Here is a 19,504-nt window from a genome sequence, read left to right on the forward strand (position 1 = left end):
AGGAAGCAGCGAAGTTAGGTTTAATTAAAAGCAGCAACTATTTGTACAGCTGTCCCTGGGTTCATGGCTCCTAGAAGGATTTAACTTCAAACTCCCGCTACCCACGTCCTTGGGGAGTTTCACACAAAGCTATTTGGGCTCCTCCTCTGGGCAGTGCCAAACCGGCACTTCCCGAGTGGCAGGGGGCCGAAGTGTGTCCCACCCCAGCTGTGCCCTGGTGCCTCCTTAGCCATCAGAGTCCCTGAGTGCCTGTGGCATGAGCAAAGCAGAGAAGAGCAGAACGTCCACATACCCAAGTCCCCGTCTTCTGTTTGGGGGATACGAGGCCTTGAAGGTTATTCCAACAAGTTCCTAAAAATTCTCCCAGGGGTGGGGGGAGGATGGGGACAAGGTCTACCTTTTGTGAGCTTTCTCTGGCTCTTGGCACCCTTGCTCAGGGTGGATCTCTTACCTGCCACCTTCAGGACCTAAGGCATGAATGGTCACTGACAGGCATCCATCAGAGGATTTGGGGGCGGGATATCCCTGCGGACCGACGCATCTGCACCAAGCCCCACGTTTTCCCATCCAAGTCCTGGAGAAGAGAAAAAACCCACTCTCAGCATTTAGGGAATTTTCGAGAGTACAAGGATCCCAGCCTCAGGCAGCCCTGGGTCCCGACACTCCCTTTAGTACTAAGAATTCGGGGGGCCAGCGCAGGCTATCTCCAGCGGGCCTGGGGCGGAGCCGGCCCCACCCTCGAGAGGCAAGAAGGCCGAGAGGCCGCGGGTTGGGAAATGTGACCTTGGTGACCCCAAACGCCCCCGCCTCTCTTGCTCACTGCTGCACCTGCCCGCGGGGCGCGCCGAAGAACCGCTTGCAGAGGCGATGGCTAGCCCGGCGCCCTTAGTGGCCTCCATCAGCCACCAAATGGTAGCTCTGCAGACTCTGCAGCTGCTGCAGCAGGAGTGGGGCTGGGGTGACGGTCCGGGCGACCCGGGGAACCCGCACGATCCAGACCACGTGTCCGTCGCCCCAGGGCGTCGCACAGGCCCGCGGCGGGCCCGGCCAGGGCCTGGGCGCCAAGACGGGGGCGGGGCGCGGGGGTTCAGGAATGGCGGGTCTAGGGCTCCGGCAAGCTCCCCAGAAGTGGAAGTGGTGCGAGGCGCCGAGGGGGGCGCGGAGCTGCTGCCAGTCCCCCGGGGTCGGGGGCCCTGCACCCTGGCCCAGATGGCGATGCGCAGTGCGCTGGCCCGCGTGGTGGACTCCACCTCGGAGCTGGTCAGCGTGGAGCAGACGCTGCTGGGCCCCCTCCAGCAGGAGCGGTCCTTCCCCATCCATCTGAAGGTGAGTCGGGCCTCCAGCACCCGGCTCGCGCGCAGGATCCCGCCACAGGGCGGGGCTGCGGGGCCGGGATGAAGGGATGAAACCGGGAGGGGCCACCCGTTGCAAAGGAGCCATCCACAGGGATTCCGCTCCTGTGAGAGGGAAGGGGGGAGGTGACACCCCCGGGACTTGAGTCCAGGAACTCAGGGGCCCACCTGGGACCCACCAGGCTGTGGAAGTGAGACGCGGGTAGGCCTTGCCAAATACCTTCCTTCGGAACTCCTCTCTCTCTCTCTCTCTCTCACATAAATCAGCTTCCTGCTCCAGCCTAAGGCCCTTTCCACATGTGCAGCTTCTAGGGGAGGAAGACAGCTGCCCCTGCTTTCCCCTTCCGAGTTAATAACCCTTACTCCAGAGCCTTAAATGCACGTATTAAGTCCCCTCTGCCTTTTGTGTGACAAAATCACCTCAATTTATTTAAAGTTCCTTCACACTTAAGAATCAAAATTATTTTTGCAGAAACCCAACTCCCCACAGAATTCAGAGGCCTTTACCGAGTCAACCTAAATTGTCATAAAGTGGGGTGAGAGCCGGGTGGGGCCCGGGTGTTGAAGCGTGAATACTAATGCTAAACTCCGGCTAAGTCCCTCAGCTTGTGTTTGTAGGGTACCAAACTATGTTCGTCAGCCTAGCCAGGGAGCAGAGCAGCTGCCTCCCGGGCCAGGTGGGACTGGGGAAATCTGCAGATCTTGGGATCCAGTGTCTGCCTTGTCATTAACTAAGCTAATTGGCTTAAGGTCACAATCTCTTTGAGATCTTCTGGCTTTCCAATTTTGCTTCCTTCCTTTCCCTTGGGAGGCCAGCAGAAGGAAATGGGCGGGAATGATGAAGAAAACTTAGAGGGGTTCTCCAGAGTTGCTATTCTTGCTCTTTAAGCCAAGGTTTGAAAAAAATTGCTGTGTTTTTAGGTTACTAGACACTGTAAAAGGTTGATCTGAAATTAAATATAATCAAGCCTATGATACAGGCATATAAGTATTGTTACTCTTAACACAATGGCTTCTCAATCACCTGATACTGACATTTTGGGCTGGATAATTGTGGGGCTGTCCTGTGTGTTATAGAATGTTTAGCAACATCCCTGGCCTCAACCCGGAAGATGCCAGAAACGTTACTTCTCTCCCCTCCAACAAACTGATACAACCCAATATTCTCAAATGTGTGTTGGGGGGAGGGGAAATAAGATCTCCTCCAAACGCAAAGCACTGCCCCACTCACATTAGGAAGTTAAAAAATGAAGCTGCATTTCATTAAAGCTTGTGTGTAGAATGACCTTTTTTTTGGTACTATGAAGAAATTAAAAATCCTACCAACTGAACTATGATGCACCATCTATTATAAGATCACATCAGAGATTTTGAAAACGTGAAAAAGTGTGCATCTTAGAATTGCTGAAATAGGAAGGGTTGTGTGATGTTAGGGGCATATACAGGGCACATGTAGGTTGGCAGAAGGAGAGACTGAGTGATTGGCTTTACCTTAGGTGATCTCGGTAGGCTTCTTGGAGGAAGTAATCTTAAAAAAATATGAATATTTGCCCCACAGGCATAAAAGGGAAAAATCACTTTAGGGGAGCTGTGTGATCGAAGGCCCAAAGCAATGAAAAGACTTGGGCTTTGGGGGAACTAAAATTAGTTCATTACGGCAGAGAGTTTAACAGGATGATGGACAGGTAAGTGGGGTCTGATGGCAAGAAAGGTCTGTGTGTCATGCGGAGGGCCTTGAATTTTCTTGCAGACCAAAGTAACCCTTGAAATGACTGAGGCGTGGACGTGACCCTAGATAAGTCACAGCAGGTGAGGCTGCAGTCTGGGGGTCAGCTTGGAGACCAATGTCTGAGGTCCCGGCCCAGCTCAAATGCACTGGAGCTCTCTGCTCTGGCCTATAAACCATGCCACTTGAGCTTCATGCCACTGTCCCTTCTACTTGGTCATTCTTCTGATGCTTTCTACTTGACTTTTTGTCCTCAACATTTTCCACCCTCTCAAGCTTTCTTTATCCAAACCTCAACTGGCTCATTCCTCTTCTAAGAAAATTGAGGCCATCGGACACAAATATCTTCCTCTCTACCTAAAAAAATCTCACTTCTACTTATCTTCCTTCTTGTCTTTAATATAGAAATGCTGTTTGGTCCCCTCAACCCCCAACCCAAAGGAGCCTTCCTATTGGAGTCTGCTGGTCACCTGCAGGGGAGTAATGGGTTCTGAGGGCTCCCGAGAACAGCCAGTGTTTCCAGAAGGGAGAGATTTCTTTGGATGATTTGCCTCCTGGCAAACATCTCAGAATTTTGCTTGGTTTTTAGTTTGGAAAAAAGGTAGTATCTCTGGTTGTAAAGTAGAGATTACAAAGAACTTAGATTTAAGGACACAGTAGTCTGTCTTTCCAGGGGGCTCGTTATGCTGACTTGGCTTCATTATTACTAGTGTTAATTTGATTTTTCCATACACTACAAAGTGATCTCCACCATAAGTCTAGTTACCATCCGTCAGCGTACAGTTTATTACCGTCACCCACATTTCACCCATGTCTCAACCCTATCTCCTCTGGAAACCACTAGTCTGTTCTCCATATCTATGACTTTGTCTTTGTTTTATTTTATTCGTTCATTTTAGATTTCACGTATAAGTGAAATCATTTAGTATTTGCCTTTCTCTGTCTGAATGAAGTCACTAAGCATAGTACCCTTAAGGTCCATCCAAGCTGTTGCAAATAGCAAGATTTTATTCTTTTTTATGGCTAAGTAATATTCCATTGTGTGTGTGTGTGTGTGTGTGTGTGTATCTATCTATCTATCTATCTATATCTATCTATCTATCTCACCTCTATTTCCATTTATCTATCACTGGACATTTAGGTTGCTTCCATATCTTGGCTATTGTATATAATGTTGTAGTAAACATAGGAGTGTATATATCTTTTCAAATTAGTGTTTTCAAAATTTTTGGATAAATACACAGAAGTGGAATAGTTGAGTCATGAAGTAGTTCTGTTCTTAATTTTTTGAGGAATCTCCGTACTGTTTTCTATAGTGGCTGCACTGACTTACAGTCCCACTCACAGTGCACAAGGGTTCCTTTTTTCCACACTCTCACCAACACTTGTTCTTTCTTGTCTCTTTGATAGCAGCAATTATAACAGGCGTTAGGAGGGGTCTCATTGTGGTTTGGACTTGCATTTCTCTAGTAATTAGTGATGTTGAGCATCTTTTCATGTGCCTGTTGGCCATCTGTATGTTTTCTTTGAAGAAATGTCTGTTCACATGCTCTGCACATTTTTTAACCAGTAGTTTATTTTTTATGTCTTTGAGTTGTAGGAGTTCTTTATATGTATTTGGATATTAACCCCTTGTCAGATATTTAGTTACAAATATATTTTCCCATTCAATAGTTTGCTCATTCATTCTGGTGATGGTTTCCTGTGCCCTGCAGAATCTCATTAGTTTGATGTAGTCACATTTGTTTATTTTTGCTTTACTTTCCATTTCCTTTAGAGTCAGATCCACAAAGATGTTCCTAAGACTGATGTTGAGGAATTTACTGCCTCTGTTCTTTTTCCTCGTAGGACTTTTGTGGTTTTAGGTCTTATATTCAAGTCTTAAATACAATTTGAGTTAATTTTTGTGTGTAGTGTAAGATAGTGGTCCAGTTTCATTCTTTTGTCTGTGGCTGTTCAGTATTCTCATTACCATTTATCGAAGAGACTGTCCTTTCTCCATTGTATGTCCTTGGCTCCTTTGTCATAGATTAATTATCTATATCTGTGTAGATTTACTTCTGGGCTCTTAATTCTGTTCCAATCTGATTTGTGTGTCTGTTTTTGTACCAGTATCATCCTGCTTTGGTTACTCTAGCTTTGTAGTATATCTTGAAAGCAGGGAGCATTGTACCTCCAGCTTTGTTCTTTTTCAATGTTGCTTTGGCTATTTGGGGTCATTTGTAGTTCCACACACATTTTAGAATGACTTCTAGTTCTGTGAAGTATGCCATTGGAATTTTGATAGGTATTGCACAGAACTTATAGGTTGCTTTGAGTAGTATGGACATTTCAACAATATTAAAAATATATTAATTCTTTCAACACAAAAACATGGATTTGCCATTTATCTTGCCATTTATGTGTGTTTTCTCCAATTTTTACATGTTTTCTTTATTTTTAAATAAAGAACATATGGATTAATTTTATACACAAAAGGATTTCGGGAGGAGTTGTGCTAATGGAAATAACACCTGTGTATCACTTAGAAGTGTGTGGAAACATCTCTCTAACATCAGTTCCCTCCCACAGTGTTACTTGCCACAGAGAGGAGGAGGACTCGCTTGAATTAAAGCCCTCGGCCCAGATGAAAGGCATCAGGGACCCGAAGTAGAGACAGTGCAGGACAGCTCAGTGATCTGGTCCTGTGAAGCCTTTCAAACCGACTATGCCACTTCCTGCTGTAGGCCCTTGGGCAAATTATTTAGCCTTCCTGTGCCTCAGTCTCCTTTCCTTAAAGTGGAGATAGAGATATCTATCCTTACAGGGTTATTAGGATAATGCACATGAAGACTTAGCTAGTGGCTGCCCATACAAATTCTCAATACCTTTGAAATTTTGTCATTATTATTATTATAATTATTAACAAGTTGATGCCTCATGTTCTCATTGACTATTTTTTTAAATATTTTATTTATTTGACAGAGAGAAATCACAACTAGGCAGAGAGGCAGGCAGAGAGAGAGGAGGAAGCAGGCTCCCCGCGGAGCAGAGAGCCCGATGCGGGGCTCGATCCCAGGACCCTGGGATCATGACCCGAGCCGAAGGCAGAGGCTTTAACCTACTGAGCTATCCAGGCGCCCCTCATTGACTATTATTATTGTGAATTCCAGTCTTGATATTGATGGATCTAGTCCACGGACTCTATTTACTTTTTTGAGACTGTTGACAAAGGCAGAGTTAGGATGACCCAAGGAGATTTCCAAGAAGCCTCCACTATCCAGAGGTCAGCTTTAGCCCATACCTGATGACTGACTTAGAGATGCTGCCACTGAATGACTCGCTGATCAAGCCACTGAGGCTTAAGGAAGTGAAATTTTCAGGCATGAAGGCAGAGAAACTCTTAATACAATACTTGTAGACATTTTTATAGTATTTTATTCTTTTTTGAAGAAACCAACACTTAATATTCTTTTTGAATATTTAGAGATTATCACACACATGCAAAACAAGCATGAAGTGAGCTTTTTTATAGTGGATAAAAAATGCTTCATAATCCTGAGTCTTGTTAAATTTGTTGGAGAGGCTCGAGTTAACCAGCTAGACAAACATTTATTATAGAAGGAGACTGAGACTCAGAGGTATTTAGGATTTTGCTAAAGATCTCACAGCTGGGAAGTGATGGCCCATGACTCAAACATGGTTTTGTCTGTGTTTTTTTTTTTTTTTTTCTTTTCTATCATATCACAGTGCTGGATTAGAGAGGTGTGATGAACATCATGCAGAAATAAAGTCCATGAGTGTGTACCGTTGGTTGACAGTGGGTTGGACGTGCTGTGCACTGCACACTGCTTGGGCTGCAGGATCACCTTGTAGACTGGATATCTTGGTCAGCTCGAGCTGCTAAGACAGCATGCCATAGGCCAGGTGGCTTAAACCACAAACATTTATTTTCTCATTGTTCTGAAGGCTGGAACGTTGAAGATCAAAAATTTGGTTTCTGGTAAGGTCTTTCTTCCTGGCTCTCAGACTGCCACCTTCCCTCTCTGTCTTGAATGGCTTTTTCCTCTGTGCATGCTTAGAGAGAGGGAGAGATGTTGGATATCTCTCCCTCTTCTTACAAGGACACCAATCCTACTGGAGTAGGGCCCCACCCTTATGACCTCATACAACCTTAATTACCTCCTTAAAGGTCCTTTTTCCAATACAGTCACACAGGAGGTTATGTTTCAACACACAGATTTTTGTGTGTGTGTGGGGGGGACACAATTTAACCCATTATATGGGTGATTTGGGTGTCTCTTTATATGAGGACCATTTTACATAGTGGCCCAAAGCACCAGGTGAATGTAGGAAATCATTATCCAACTAGTAATAACTATCAAGAATGCCTTAGGCACCCACCACTCAAAGAGAGCATAGAAACACGCAGAGGACCAGACGGAAGCTAGTCCAGGATTTTAAGAACTGCTGAAAATGACCAACTCACATAGACACCATTAACCAAGCCAATTATGAAGTCACTGATTTTTTTTGTCTTCCTTTGAGAGTCAAAAACATTTATCGTTTCCAAGAGTTCTGCTGTGGTGCAAGTTTCATGGAAACTATGGCTGATGCCAACTTTCAGAGGCAGGAGACCTTTCCTGCTATTATAGATTAAACTTGCCTATGAGTTCACCCATTTCAATTAGCTGATCTGGTGCCAGTTATTCTATCACATTCCGTGGTCCTTGCTGGTTTTCTCATTCTATATACCAAGCGTGGTGGTTATAAAACCACTGGCTTTGGCTTCATGGTCACTGCTAATGCTCTTTGCAAATTGCAAGTGTGAACATTGGGTCACTCAGAGAAGACGGTGATGAGTGCTTTTTTCCCCATTAACGTGAGTGTGAAGCCAGTTTCTGCAAATTTGGGAATTGTGTCTTTAAAAATTACTTGCAAACTATTGAAGGAATAAATGCTCAGAGTTACACGATTATAGCATAGCCAGGGAATTGCTCTTCATTTGGGATAAAATCGTGGTGTTCTGGGACAAAAAGGCCCAGTGACTACTCTTTTAATAGCTTCATTAACAGCTTTGTCCTTGCTCATAACGTGAGTGATAGGAAAATCAGGACATTTACAATTGCCAAAATGAGAATGTTGGGAAAGATATCGCAGGAAGGCCCTAAAACATATGTTATGGGCCTTCTTATGTTTAACGTCTTGATGGAAACATATGTTATGGGCCTGCTTATGTTTAACGTCTTGATGGAAATGCTGCCGTGCTTTGTGCTATAATTTTGGGGTTTACCTTGTGTGCATACCTGAATCAAGAGCTTGTATCCATCACAAAGTTCTTTAAATGGACTTTTCTAATGAGAATGGTACCATATCCAAAGCAAATGCATAAGGAACCTTAGTTCCTTGTGAGTGTTTACACTGGGTACACCACAAGGAAAAATGTTTAATTTCCTGTGGACGATAGACTTTTTATGGTGACTGGCTGATACTTTGGTTCTTCTTTGAGTGTTTTATTAACACACAGTTACATATCTATTTGAGATTGACTGTGGGTTCAGGCCACTGGGGGCTCCTCTGGGCCCCATGAATTTGTAGTTCAAAGCCAGATGCTGATGAACCAAGGGGACAATTTGTAGTATGCTGTTTCTGCTAGCGTGGTTTTCACACCATCCCTCTAAATAAGAGAAATGGCTTTCCCATTTTATGGACATATCCAGTATGGGGGTAGGTGATGGGTCTGGGGAAGGGATTTGTGCTCCTTCATAGGTCCCAGCACTTGGCACCTTTAGTGGAGAGTGGTCTGCTGAAGTTCATTAAGGTCAGGAGGACCCCACCACGAAAGCTGGGAAAAGCTCTTTCTTCAGTGCTCTCCATAGGGGGCATTAGGCATTCAGGGCAAACTAGAAAGGAAAATGTGAGAAGAAACAAGTTTGTGGAAGACATTGCAAGAGACTATAGCTTGAGATGTGACTGTCTTGAAAAGAACCAACTTATTTTAAAGACAGTGGTGAAGGGGATATGAACTGATTTATAGTTTATATAGATGGAGAAGTGATTTTGAAGGTGACAAGGTAGGAAAAAAACTAAAAATCTTCCTTGTGGATTCTTTAAAAGTTATCTGCATTGTAGAGCCCATAAAGTCATATTGTATTTTTTACTTTATTATCCACTGGTGTTGGTTTCAGAAAATAGGCTTTGAAACTGACTGTTGAAGCCAGATTCTTTTTGCCTTCAAGACTTCAGTTTTGATGGGAGTGTTTATTTTCAGTACAAAGCTAAAAAAAAGCCTTAGCTTTTCTTCCCTTTTGGACTTTGCAGGTGCATTTGCAGTCGCTCAAGGATTCCAGATGTGTGCATTCCTACTAAACACAAAGCATAATGCAGAAAAGTGCAAGTGTGGCAGTTTTTCTAAGAGACCTCCCGTATACGGGGCAGGAGAGAACAGAGTGGAGGAGAGAGAGCTCGAGCTAGGGGGGTTGTTGATTAGCTAGGAGTTGGCTTGACATGGGAGGTAGAAGTTTCCATGCCTTGAATATCTTCCAGACAGCCAAACCCTCTCAATTATGTTGCAGCGAAGTGGGATGGGCCAACAGACCAATCTCAATTTGGATGTGACCAATGCCAACTGGAGCTTTGTTAACACTCAGTTAACCTTAAGAAGAACAGTGTGAATATAGGGCCAAAAAAGAAACATTCATTAGTAGATATTTTTGTTCCATCTCAAAGCTGGTTTGGTGCCTCCCTGCTTGCCTGCATGGTATCCCCGCTCATCCCACGAGGACATGTGAGGCTCTGTAATTTCAGTTCCCCAGTCTGTCTCCTACCCTGGGTAGCAGGCTCTGCTCTCCAAGTCATCATGGTACCTAGCCCGGTTTCTAATTTGGAGTGGGTCTTTGATGAACATTTGAGTTTGGGAAGAGAGGATTCGTTAGGATTCACTAGCACACTTGCTGGGTTATAGGGTAGCACTATTTTTAACTTTTAGAGGAAAATCCATACTGTTTTCCAGAGTGGCAGTACCAGCTTGCATCCCAACCCTTTCTATCTTGTCAACATCTCTTGTTTCCTGTGTTGTTACTTTTAGCCATAATGACAGGCATCAGGTGATATCTCATTGTAGTTTTGATTTGTATTTCCCCAATGCCAAATGATGTTGAGCATTTTTCATGTGTATGTTAGCCATCTGCATGTCTTTTCATGTCTTCTGCCCATTTCTTAACTGGATTTTTTGGTTTGGGAATGCTGAGTTTGATAAATTCTTTATAGATTTGGGATACTATCTCTTTATCAGATAAGCCATTTGCAAATATCTTCTCCCATTCTGAAGGTTGCCTTTTAGTTTGGGGGGAAAAGAGCAATTTTTTTCTTTATTTTAGAAAAATAAAAAATAAGTAAATAAATAATAAAAAAAAAAAGATGCCCCTCATTTGCTGTGTGACTTGGGTATGTTGATTCATCTCTCTCAGCCACATTTCTTCATCAGTCATTCATGGGTGGTTGTGAGTCTTGAGTGACACCAAGTAGATCAGGAGACTGGCCTTGGATCCTGCACCTAGCAGGTTGGGCCAGACCAGTGTTTTTAAAATGCTGGCTTGCCATGTGCTCTCCATGCTTGAAAGTGCCCAGGGATTTCACTGTGGCACTCAAGGCTCCCACACTAGTTTGTGTCCTGGTTCCCAGCACGAAGCTCTGTTCTTTTCAGTCTGGCCTCTTTCCAGTCCCAGCCCCTCCTTGACTTCAGGCCTTTGCTGTGTTATTCATTCTAATTGTGAGGGACATCTCTTCCCTGAGAGGCAAAGACTGCATTTCCTAGTGCCAGCTGTCTTGTAACGTCTGTACAGCTTTCCTCATCCTAACCTCCATCCCCTTCTGCAAAGGCCGACAGCATTCTGATGCTCTTGACCACTTCTTTTTTTTCTTTTTTAATTGTGGTTAAAAAAGGGCATAACATAAATTTGACCATTTTTATTGTATAGTTCAGCAGTATCAAGAGCATACAGATTATTGTGCAACCAATCTCCATAATTTTTTCATCTTGTAAATCTGAAACTCTGTACATATTAAGCAACAAATCCCCATTACCCTTCCCCTCGCCTCTGGCAGCCACCATTCTTCTCTCTGTTTGATGACTCTAAGTATTGCATGTAAGTGGAATCATATGGTGTGTATCTTTTTGTGATTGGGTTATTTCAGAGAGCATAATGTCCTCAAGTTTTTTTCATGTTGGAGCACGTCTCAGGATTTCCTCCCTCTTTAAGGCTAAATAGTATTTCACTCTATGTATATACCATCGTTTGTTCATCCATTCATTTGTCAGTGGACCCCTGAGCTGCTCTCACCTCTTGGCTATTGTATATAGTGCTGCTGTGAACATGGGTGTGCAAATATCTCTTTGAAATCCTGATTTGAATCCTTTTGAATATGTATTCTGGAAGTGGAGTTGCTGGATCACATGGTAATTCCATTTTTAATTTTTTTGAGGAGCCTCCATGCTGTTTTCCGTAGTGGCTGCATGATTTTACATTCCCGCTGGCAGCGCATGAGGGCCTTGGTTTTTCCACGTCTTGCTAACGCTGGTGATTTTCAGGGTTTTTTCAACAGTAGTCATTCTAATGCATATGAGGTGTGCTCAAACACTCTCCTTTGTGCCTTAATCTTATTCCGTGTGACCTCTCCACTACTGAACAGCTTAGATAGTTTTCATCTCACCAATTAGATTCTTAGCTTCTATAGAGCATTTTGTTCTGTACTTTTCTGTCCTTCCTTCCCCCTCTCTCCTTGTTGCTAACGTCTAGAGGAGTACTTTATGCACAACCTTAGATGAACGGAGTGCCTTATAACTTTAGGGTTTGCATGACCATGAGCTTATTTGACCTTCACAGTCTCTCTGTGTGGTAGCTATTTGTTTCCATTTTTCACATTAGAAAACTGAAAAGGTGAAACTGAACTGAAAGGTGGCCTGTCAAAGGGCCTGTCAAACCAGGGCTCTGATGGCAAGTCCAGTGCTCATGAAGGGATAATCCCAGCATCCCAGGGGTCTTTGCAAGTGCCTGGAGGGATGCCATCCTAGCTAACATCTAGAAGGTCCTTTCTGCTGCATAGGATAACATGTTCACAGCTTTTGGGGATTCGGACATGGACATCTTTAGGAGGCCATTATTCTGTCTACTACAGGGCAGATTCCAGCTAAGAATTAAGGGGAAAAATGTTCTGGAATTAGGGCCAAGGGTTGCCTTCTAAGCACATGGGTTTCTCCTGTGTGGCAGTGTGACACCAGGTGTGCTCCGGAAAGGATCCACACGTCAGAAAGTGCTTTGTATGAACCCTCTACAGTGCTTGGATTATGAGTCCATAAATGTCTGGTCTTCTGTAGGGTTGGGTCTTTGTGTTTTTACCATAGTGCCTATCCCATTTCACTGGACATTTGGGTGTATGCTCTATGTGTCTCAATGCTCCTACCAAGTTATCAGCTTTTTATAGAATAGGTTCCTATGGCTTACTGCTTTTTACCCAGTGTGGTCAATCATGCAGTGGAGACTTCACATGTTTGAAATAAATGTATTTGTCTCATTAACTGAGTCTGAGGCCATTGCCCCAGTAGATGAGTTGAGTCACTATAAAATGTAAATGCCGCAGGTTGCCCCAACCTCCCACCCCTGACCCTTCAAAACCCTCAGGTTGTTTTTCAGAGTCCATAGTCTCTTATGGTTCGCCTCCCCTCCCCAATGTCCATAGCCCGCTCCCCCTCTCCCAATCCCACCTCCCCCCAGCAACCCCCAGTTTGTTTTGTGAGATTAAGAGTCATTTATGGTTTGTCTCCCTCCCAATCCCATCTTGTTTCATTTATTCTTCTCCAATCCCCCTACCCCCCCATGTTGCTTCTCCATGTCCTCATATCAGGGAGATCATATGATAGTTGTCTTTCTCCGATTGACTTATTTCACTAAGCATGATACGCTCTAGTTCCATCCACGTCGTCGCAAATGGCAAGATCCTGAGGGTTTTGAAGGGTCAGGGGTGGGAGGTTGGGGGAACAGGTGGTAGGTAATGGGGAGGGCACGTTTTGCATGGAGCACTGGGTGTTGTGCAAAAAGAATGAATACTGTTACGCTGAAAAAATAAATAAAATGGGAAAAAAAATGTAAATGCCGCCTATCAGTTTGAAGCACTGTAACAACCAACACGTTTCATATCCACAGTCTGAAATTACACAAAGCTTTAGAAGTTCCAAAACCCCTTTAGATTGCTCAGTCAGAGCATTCTAATGCTGGCAACGTACCCAAAACCCTGTGAAGGGTATGACATCATTTCTGAAAGCATCTGGGACTTGCTAAATAAAAGCTGCTGGGTGGATGTATCCTGTCATTGAATGGAAAGCAGCAAACATGAAATCATCATGAGCATCGATCATGGGATTTTCTACTGAAAGTCCATGAGCCATTCAATATGCCACTCTCTCAATGCTGTGATTTTTGGCCCCCATCTATACAACAGAATCAATAGAGGTTTGGTTGGATCCATGATCACTGGATCTGCAGTTGGCCTTCAGACCCCTCAGAAAGGAAGAGAAGCAACCACCTGTTTTATTTTTCCATCCCCAGGCTTAAGAGTCCCATGGAAAGCCTATGCCTATTAATTTGTTTTCTTTGACTGTTAATATAGTTGAGAAAGGATTTAAAACTGTACTAAAAGAGTAAAATAAAGAGACTTTGCAAAGCTTGCCAGAGATCTGAAGTTTACCCAGGGCCTCAGGGACCAGTGCAGCCCAGCAGTGGAATTTTATTATATGTATACTTTCCCCAAATGATGACTTCTTTGATTCTTTACAGTAAACGTGAAATTGACTTCAGATTTTAGGCCCACAAACATATTTTTAAGGCATTTTAATCTTATTTGGGTGATGAATGCCTTTGCAGACTGGCTAATAGGCACATGTCAGCACACATTTCAGTGGTTCCTTCAATTTTGAATTTCCCTTTGCATGTTGTCTTTGATCCTTCCACTTTGTACTTAGAGTTGGATTACTTCTATAAAGCAGGCAGACAATTTCCCTTGATGTGGATCTGGGGGAAGTAGTCCAGAAGGCATTTTTCCCCCTCTACTTGCCCATTCCCAAGCAATATGCAGGAATATAGGTTACTCCATAAACTATCGGACGGATTATCTACATAACCCCTTGATACCTTCTGAGCAGAAATGAGCAACACTCAAAGGCGGGGAAGCAAGAATGCTTTGAATAGGAAGAAAAAAACAAGAAGCATGGTAGGCTGTGAATACTTGAGTAAAGGAACTGTGGCTTGTTGTGTTGATCTTTCTGTCCCAGCCCCTCACTCACACTGGAGTCCTGCTGCCATTGTTGGCCAAACTCAACAGATGAGTGTTTGTTCTGTTTCCCAGAAGATGTTCTCTAATAAACACTTTGCCAGAAAACCAGGTCCTTCTAACCCAAGTGACAGAGTTTTTGTTAGGGAGAAGAACAGCTTCTCTTTCTACATAGAAGTAGGAAGAAAACCCTAATTCCAAACTTCATTTCAGCTTTTAGTTCTTTCTTTCATTTTCTTTTGGATTATCTGGTTTTTTTTCTTTTCCCAAGTTCTTGAGTTGAATTCTTAGCTCGTGTTTTTTCAGTGATTATTCTTTACTTTTATAGCATTAAGTGCATGACTTTCTCAATGCAGGTGTATCCCACAAATTTGTGATATACTATTTCTATAATTGTTCAGTATAAAGTATTTTAAAATTTCAATTTTTTTTTCACTGAGCCATGAATTATTTGGAAGTAGATTTTTAAGTCATGTATGTATTGGGAAAGTTATGTTATTGATTTCTCATTTATTTGCATTGTTATTTGTATGATATAGATCTAGATATTCGTTGAGAATTTGCTTCTAGCATATTACAATATAGTCAGCTTTCATAAATATTCCATATATCTTTGGGAAAATTTGTATTTGCTTATCTTTATTGGGCCAAGCTTGTGATTAGTGTTTTAGTCTTTTCTCTCCAGTTTGATCATTTTGTTGTTTGATTTTTTCAGTGTCTGAGTTAGCTGGGTAGAAATCAGTTTTTATGTTTCTGGATTGAATGTAAATTAAGATAATCATATTAGGCACATACGAAGTACAGAACTGTTATCCTTCTTGAGGAATAGGTCCTTTTGTTAACCATAGTTTATTTTATCCCTAATAATGATTTTCCTGGCCTTGTTTCAACTCCTCTTTACTGTGTATATGTTTTAGCATCCATTTACTTTAAGTCTTTAGGTGTTTTTAGTTTTGAACGTGTTTTTTGTAAAGAAGTTATCAATAGATTTTTAAAAAATCTAATCTGGTAACCACTGTATTTCAAAATGTGTCTGATTTGATGCTTTCTACTCACCTTGATTTATGTTTGTATATTTCTTCCTTTTTACCTTCTAAAAACAGGATCAATTAAGTTTTAATTTTTCTTTTATCTGCTGATTTTGAAGTTTTACATACTACTTCTATCCTTTAATGATAAACCTTACATTTCTCAGATGCACACTTAATATGTCTGAAATTTATCAACTTCGTCACCTTTCTGAATATGTATAATGCCTTAGAATGCTGGTCCCTCCTACATGTTACTACTATTCAGCATTTTGGAACCATCTTGCTTTTGTAAGTCCCAAGTTAATTATTATAATTTTGGTTTTGAATATCAATTCTTGAAAATCATATTTTTAAGTTTCTTTGTTCACTGTGGCTCCTTGTATCTCATTCTTTCCTTTTGAAATGAATGTCCCCTTTCTGAATTATATCTCTAGGAAAATATGACAGTGAAGGTGGTAACTACTGTTGTCCTTTAAAATGAAGGCATATTTATTTTGCCCTGATGTTTAAATAATAGTTTTATTGAATTTAAAAAAAATTCTATGTTGACAATTATTTGAAAAATTATCCCATTCTTTTCTGGTTTTGGTCTTTATAGCATAGTAGTTGGCAGTCTGTCTTGTCGTCCCTTGAAAGTCATCCATTTCCCCCCACCCCCTGCCCCCAGTTGCTTTTAAGAGTAGTTTTGTCTTAATAAGTTGAGATTTGAATCTCATTTTGCTTATTCTGTTCCAGGCTGATTTTATATCCTGAATCTATGTTCATGAACCTGGATTCATGTTTTGGATCAATTTTGAATAATTCTTATCCATTATTCTCTTTGACTATTGTCTCCCCTCTTCTCCCCCAGCCCTCTCTTCTATCATCCATGTTATTTAACATTCCATACATATTTCCCATGTCCGGCTTTTTATCTTGCATTCTGAGTAATTTTCTCATATTCATCATCTAGTTTACTATTCCTCATTTCGAATGTATTTATTCAGGTGTTTAAATTGTCTATTGAGTTTTTAATTTGTCACAATAGTTTCTAGAAATGGTATTTGGTTCTTTTCCAAGCCTGTTTTTACTTAAAGTGTTTCTGATTCCTTCTTTTATATTTTTAATCACTTTAAACATATTTTGTAGTTTCTAGCTGAAATACTTGGAGTTTATACTGCCCTGTCTTGGTATCTGCTATGTCCTGGTGGGTTATATTTTAAATTTCATATTCTGAGTTTGTCTTTGACAGAGTGTTATGAGAATACTACTGTGGGGCATGGGTTGTGGACCTGGCTCCATGAAATAGGCTTTTATTTGCTTTTCCCATGTGTCCATGGATATTTTAGCCCAGTTCCAATTTTTAAGCCACTTTCTTAGCATGAGTGTTCCCAGAACATGTATGTGGTATAGAGGGCAGCTCCCAGCTTTAGCTGTTGTGTAGTAAAGGTCAACAGTTACACATTCTTGGGGCAACTTTATCCTCCACCCCAAACCCAGCTCCAGATTAACTTTCTTTTTCTGATGAATAGTGGTGGGCAGCTAAAATAATCTACTTTTCCTTTATCTCTGTCCATTAGGGATTTTCACAGTTTTCTTGCAATACCAGAAAGGATATTTGCTCTATTTTATTTAGACTTCAGTTTTCTCAAAGGGTTTTAGGGAAAATAAGTGTGCCATGTTACCAGAACCAGAAGTCTGTGGAGACCATTTACATATATTTAAAATAAATTATATATTCAACATTATCTCTGGTATGGAATAATTTAATTTGTCTGTTTATTGGAATGATTTTAGTGTACCATGTCTATACAATGGATTTTAGAAGGTGAAAATTTTAGGAATTAAAAATCTAGTTATTTCATTCTTTTAAACTACCTGGGAACTATTCTTTCTAAATTTGCATTGGAAAGTTCTTGACACTATGTTCATTATATACCATATCCTGTGTTGGAATTTTAAAGACTGTGAGTATGGAATAATAGGAACAGAGGCTATTTGTGTATTCTTCAAAGCTCTGTTAGGAACAAATAACAGAAACTCAACTCCAAATGGCTGAAGTAAAAAGGCATATTTATTGATTCAGATAACCAAAAAATCCTGGTGCTTATTTTTCAAGTATAGCTGGATCAATATACTCAGAGACTATAATTAGAATTAATCTCTTTTAATTCCTTGGTTCTGCTTTTTTTTTTTTTTTTTCTTTTTCCTCTGCTGGCTTCCTTCTCACTTGGGTTCTCCCCTTATGGTGGCAGGATGCTTTCCAAAATCCCCAGTTAAAAAGAACTTCTCTTTCCCATCCAAAAGACATTCTAGAACTGTAGCTTATTGGTCTGTGTTAAGTCACCTGTCCATTCCTGACCAATCCAAAATGATTGAGGGGTGGTCACTCTGATTGGCTGATCTCTGGAGTTGTAGAGTGGGTGGAGTCAGCTTTGGCCAAATTACATAGGCTGAAGATGGAGGAGAGTAGTTCCCTCAAAAGAAAAATTGAGGTTCTGTGATGGGAAGAGATGGGAATGGAAGTTGGGTACCTAAAACTCAACAAGTGTCCCCATAACCTTTCTAATTGCTTATGTTTGCTGTTTATTTCAGGATAGTGTTGAGTTTAGAAACATCTGCAGTCATTTGGCTCTACAAATTCAAGGACAACAGTTTGACAGAGATTTGAATGCTGCCCACCAGTGTTTGAAGACAATAGTCAAGAAGCTGATTCAGTCACTTGCTAATCTTCCTTCAGACGCCCACGTGGTAGCCTGTGCTTCTTTGAGACAGATCTTACAGAATCTCCCAGACATATGAAGGCCCAAGGCACCAGAATTAAAACCCAGCTGGTACTGCCAGGAGAACTGGGTAGCTTATGTTCTTAATTGAATCAGCAGACAATAGATGATTTTACCCCAGTAAGGAGAGACTTGATGACATATACAGAAGTCTAACCAATGGCATCTGTACCCTTTAGATAACAGCATGTTGGTGAAAAATTTTTAAAGCAGTAGTTTACATCTTTGAGTATGTTGACATATTTGCTTACTTTTTGATTGAAATATATTCTACTTTGTGGAACTGATTGGATTATATATGTATATATACTAATTCATATTAAGTGTTAGTTTTGATCAAATGATACATTTATCTATACTTCTATTAACGTAGGACTATGAGCTTTAATATAGTTATATAATATGGTTATTTATATATGGTTATTTGATTAAAGCCTCATGATTCTTAAAATTATCTTGAATAAATAGGATATTTGATAATTGATATGTTTTCCATACTGAGCCTTCATTTTATGTTATGAAAATGATCTTTAGACATTGTAGGACCACATGTGTCAGTAATTATGAGTTCCAATCCTGGCATTAATAACTTACTGTTGGACAGGAAAATAGTTGCTTCTAAGCCTTGTGCTTTCATACACTGATTTGTAAATTTACAATGATAATGAGCTATGAAGTACCAAGGATATATGATATGTAAACACGAAGTACAGTATTATTAAAGTCTCATGTGGAAACATGTAGCTCTTCTTACTGTTTCTAAATATTCCAATTGAAGTAGGAAATTCCTGTGAAAAGCAGGAGGGAGTGGATACACTGGCAGGTTTCCCTAAATATTTAGAGCTGGGGAAAGAGAGGCTAACTTTTTTTGCAACAATGATCTGAATACGCTTAGGAAAAACTAAATTTCCTGTTGTTTAATGGTGACTATATTGAAAACCAGCTTATACACACACACGTACACACACACTCATTCTTTTGCCTGTAGTATCAAGTCTTGCCTCTCAACAGGGGCATTTATATCAGTATACTCTTATCTTATAGTATTTCCTCCAATCTTTAAAAAACAATTCTCCCAGCAACTACTTTATTTCTCTCCTCCCCTATGAGCAAAACTCATGGAAATCCTCCAAATTAGTTGCCTACAATTCTTTTTTTTTTTTTTTTCCAATTCCCTTCTGAACTCGCTTTAGATGAATTTTGTGCCCATATTCCACCAAAAATATTCTTGTTATGGCTCCCGTTGACTGCTCACTGATGAATTCATAGTAAATTCTCGATCCTCATCTTACTTGATCTATTAGCTGTTTTTGACATGGTTGACTACTC

The 19,504-nt window shown here is 41.3% G+C and overlaps 1 protein-coding gene across 1 annotated transcript; it reads left to right on the top strand.

Moving 5' to 3' along the window:
- The first annotated feature begins 867 nt into the window (after positions 1-867).
- On the top strand, positions 868-18,616 carry DLEU7 (deleted in lymphocytic leukemia 7). Its single transcript, XM_045978291.1, has 2 exons — positions 868-1,326; positions 17,988-18,616. Exons 1-2 carry the CDS (start codon positions 868-870, stop codon positions 18,192-18,194), a joined length of 666 nt encoding a protein of 221 aa, XP_045834247.1. The 3' UTR covers positions 18,195-18,616.
- The last annotated feature ends 888 nt before the right edge of the window (positions 18,617-19,504 follow it).

Source organism: Meles meles, chromosome 14 (assembly GCF_922984935.1).
Source record: "Meles meles chromosome 14, mMelMel3.1 paternal haplotype, whole genome shotgun sequence".
Classification (NCBI taxonomy): Eukaryota; Metazoa; Chordata; class Mammalia; order Carnivora; family Mustelidae; genus Meles; species Meles meles.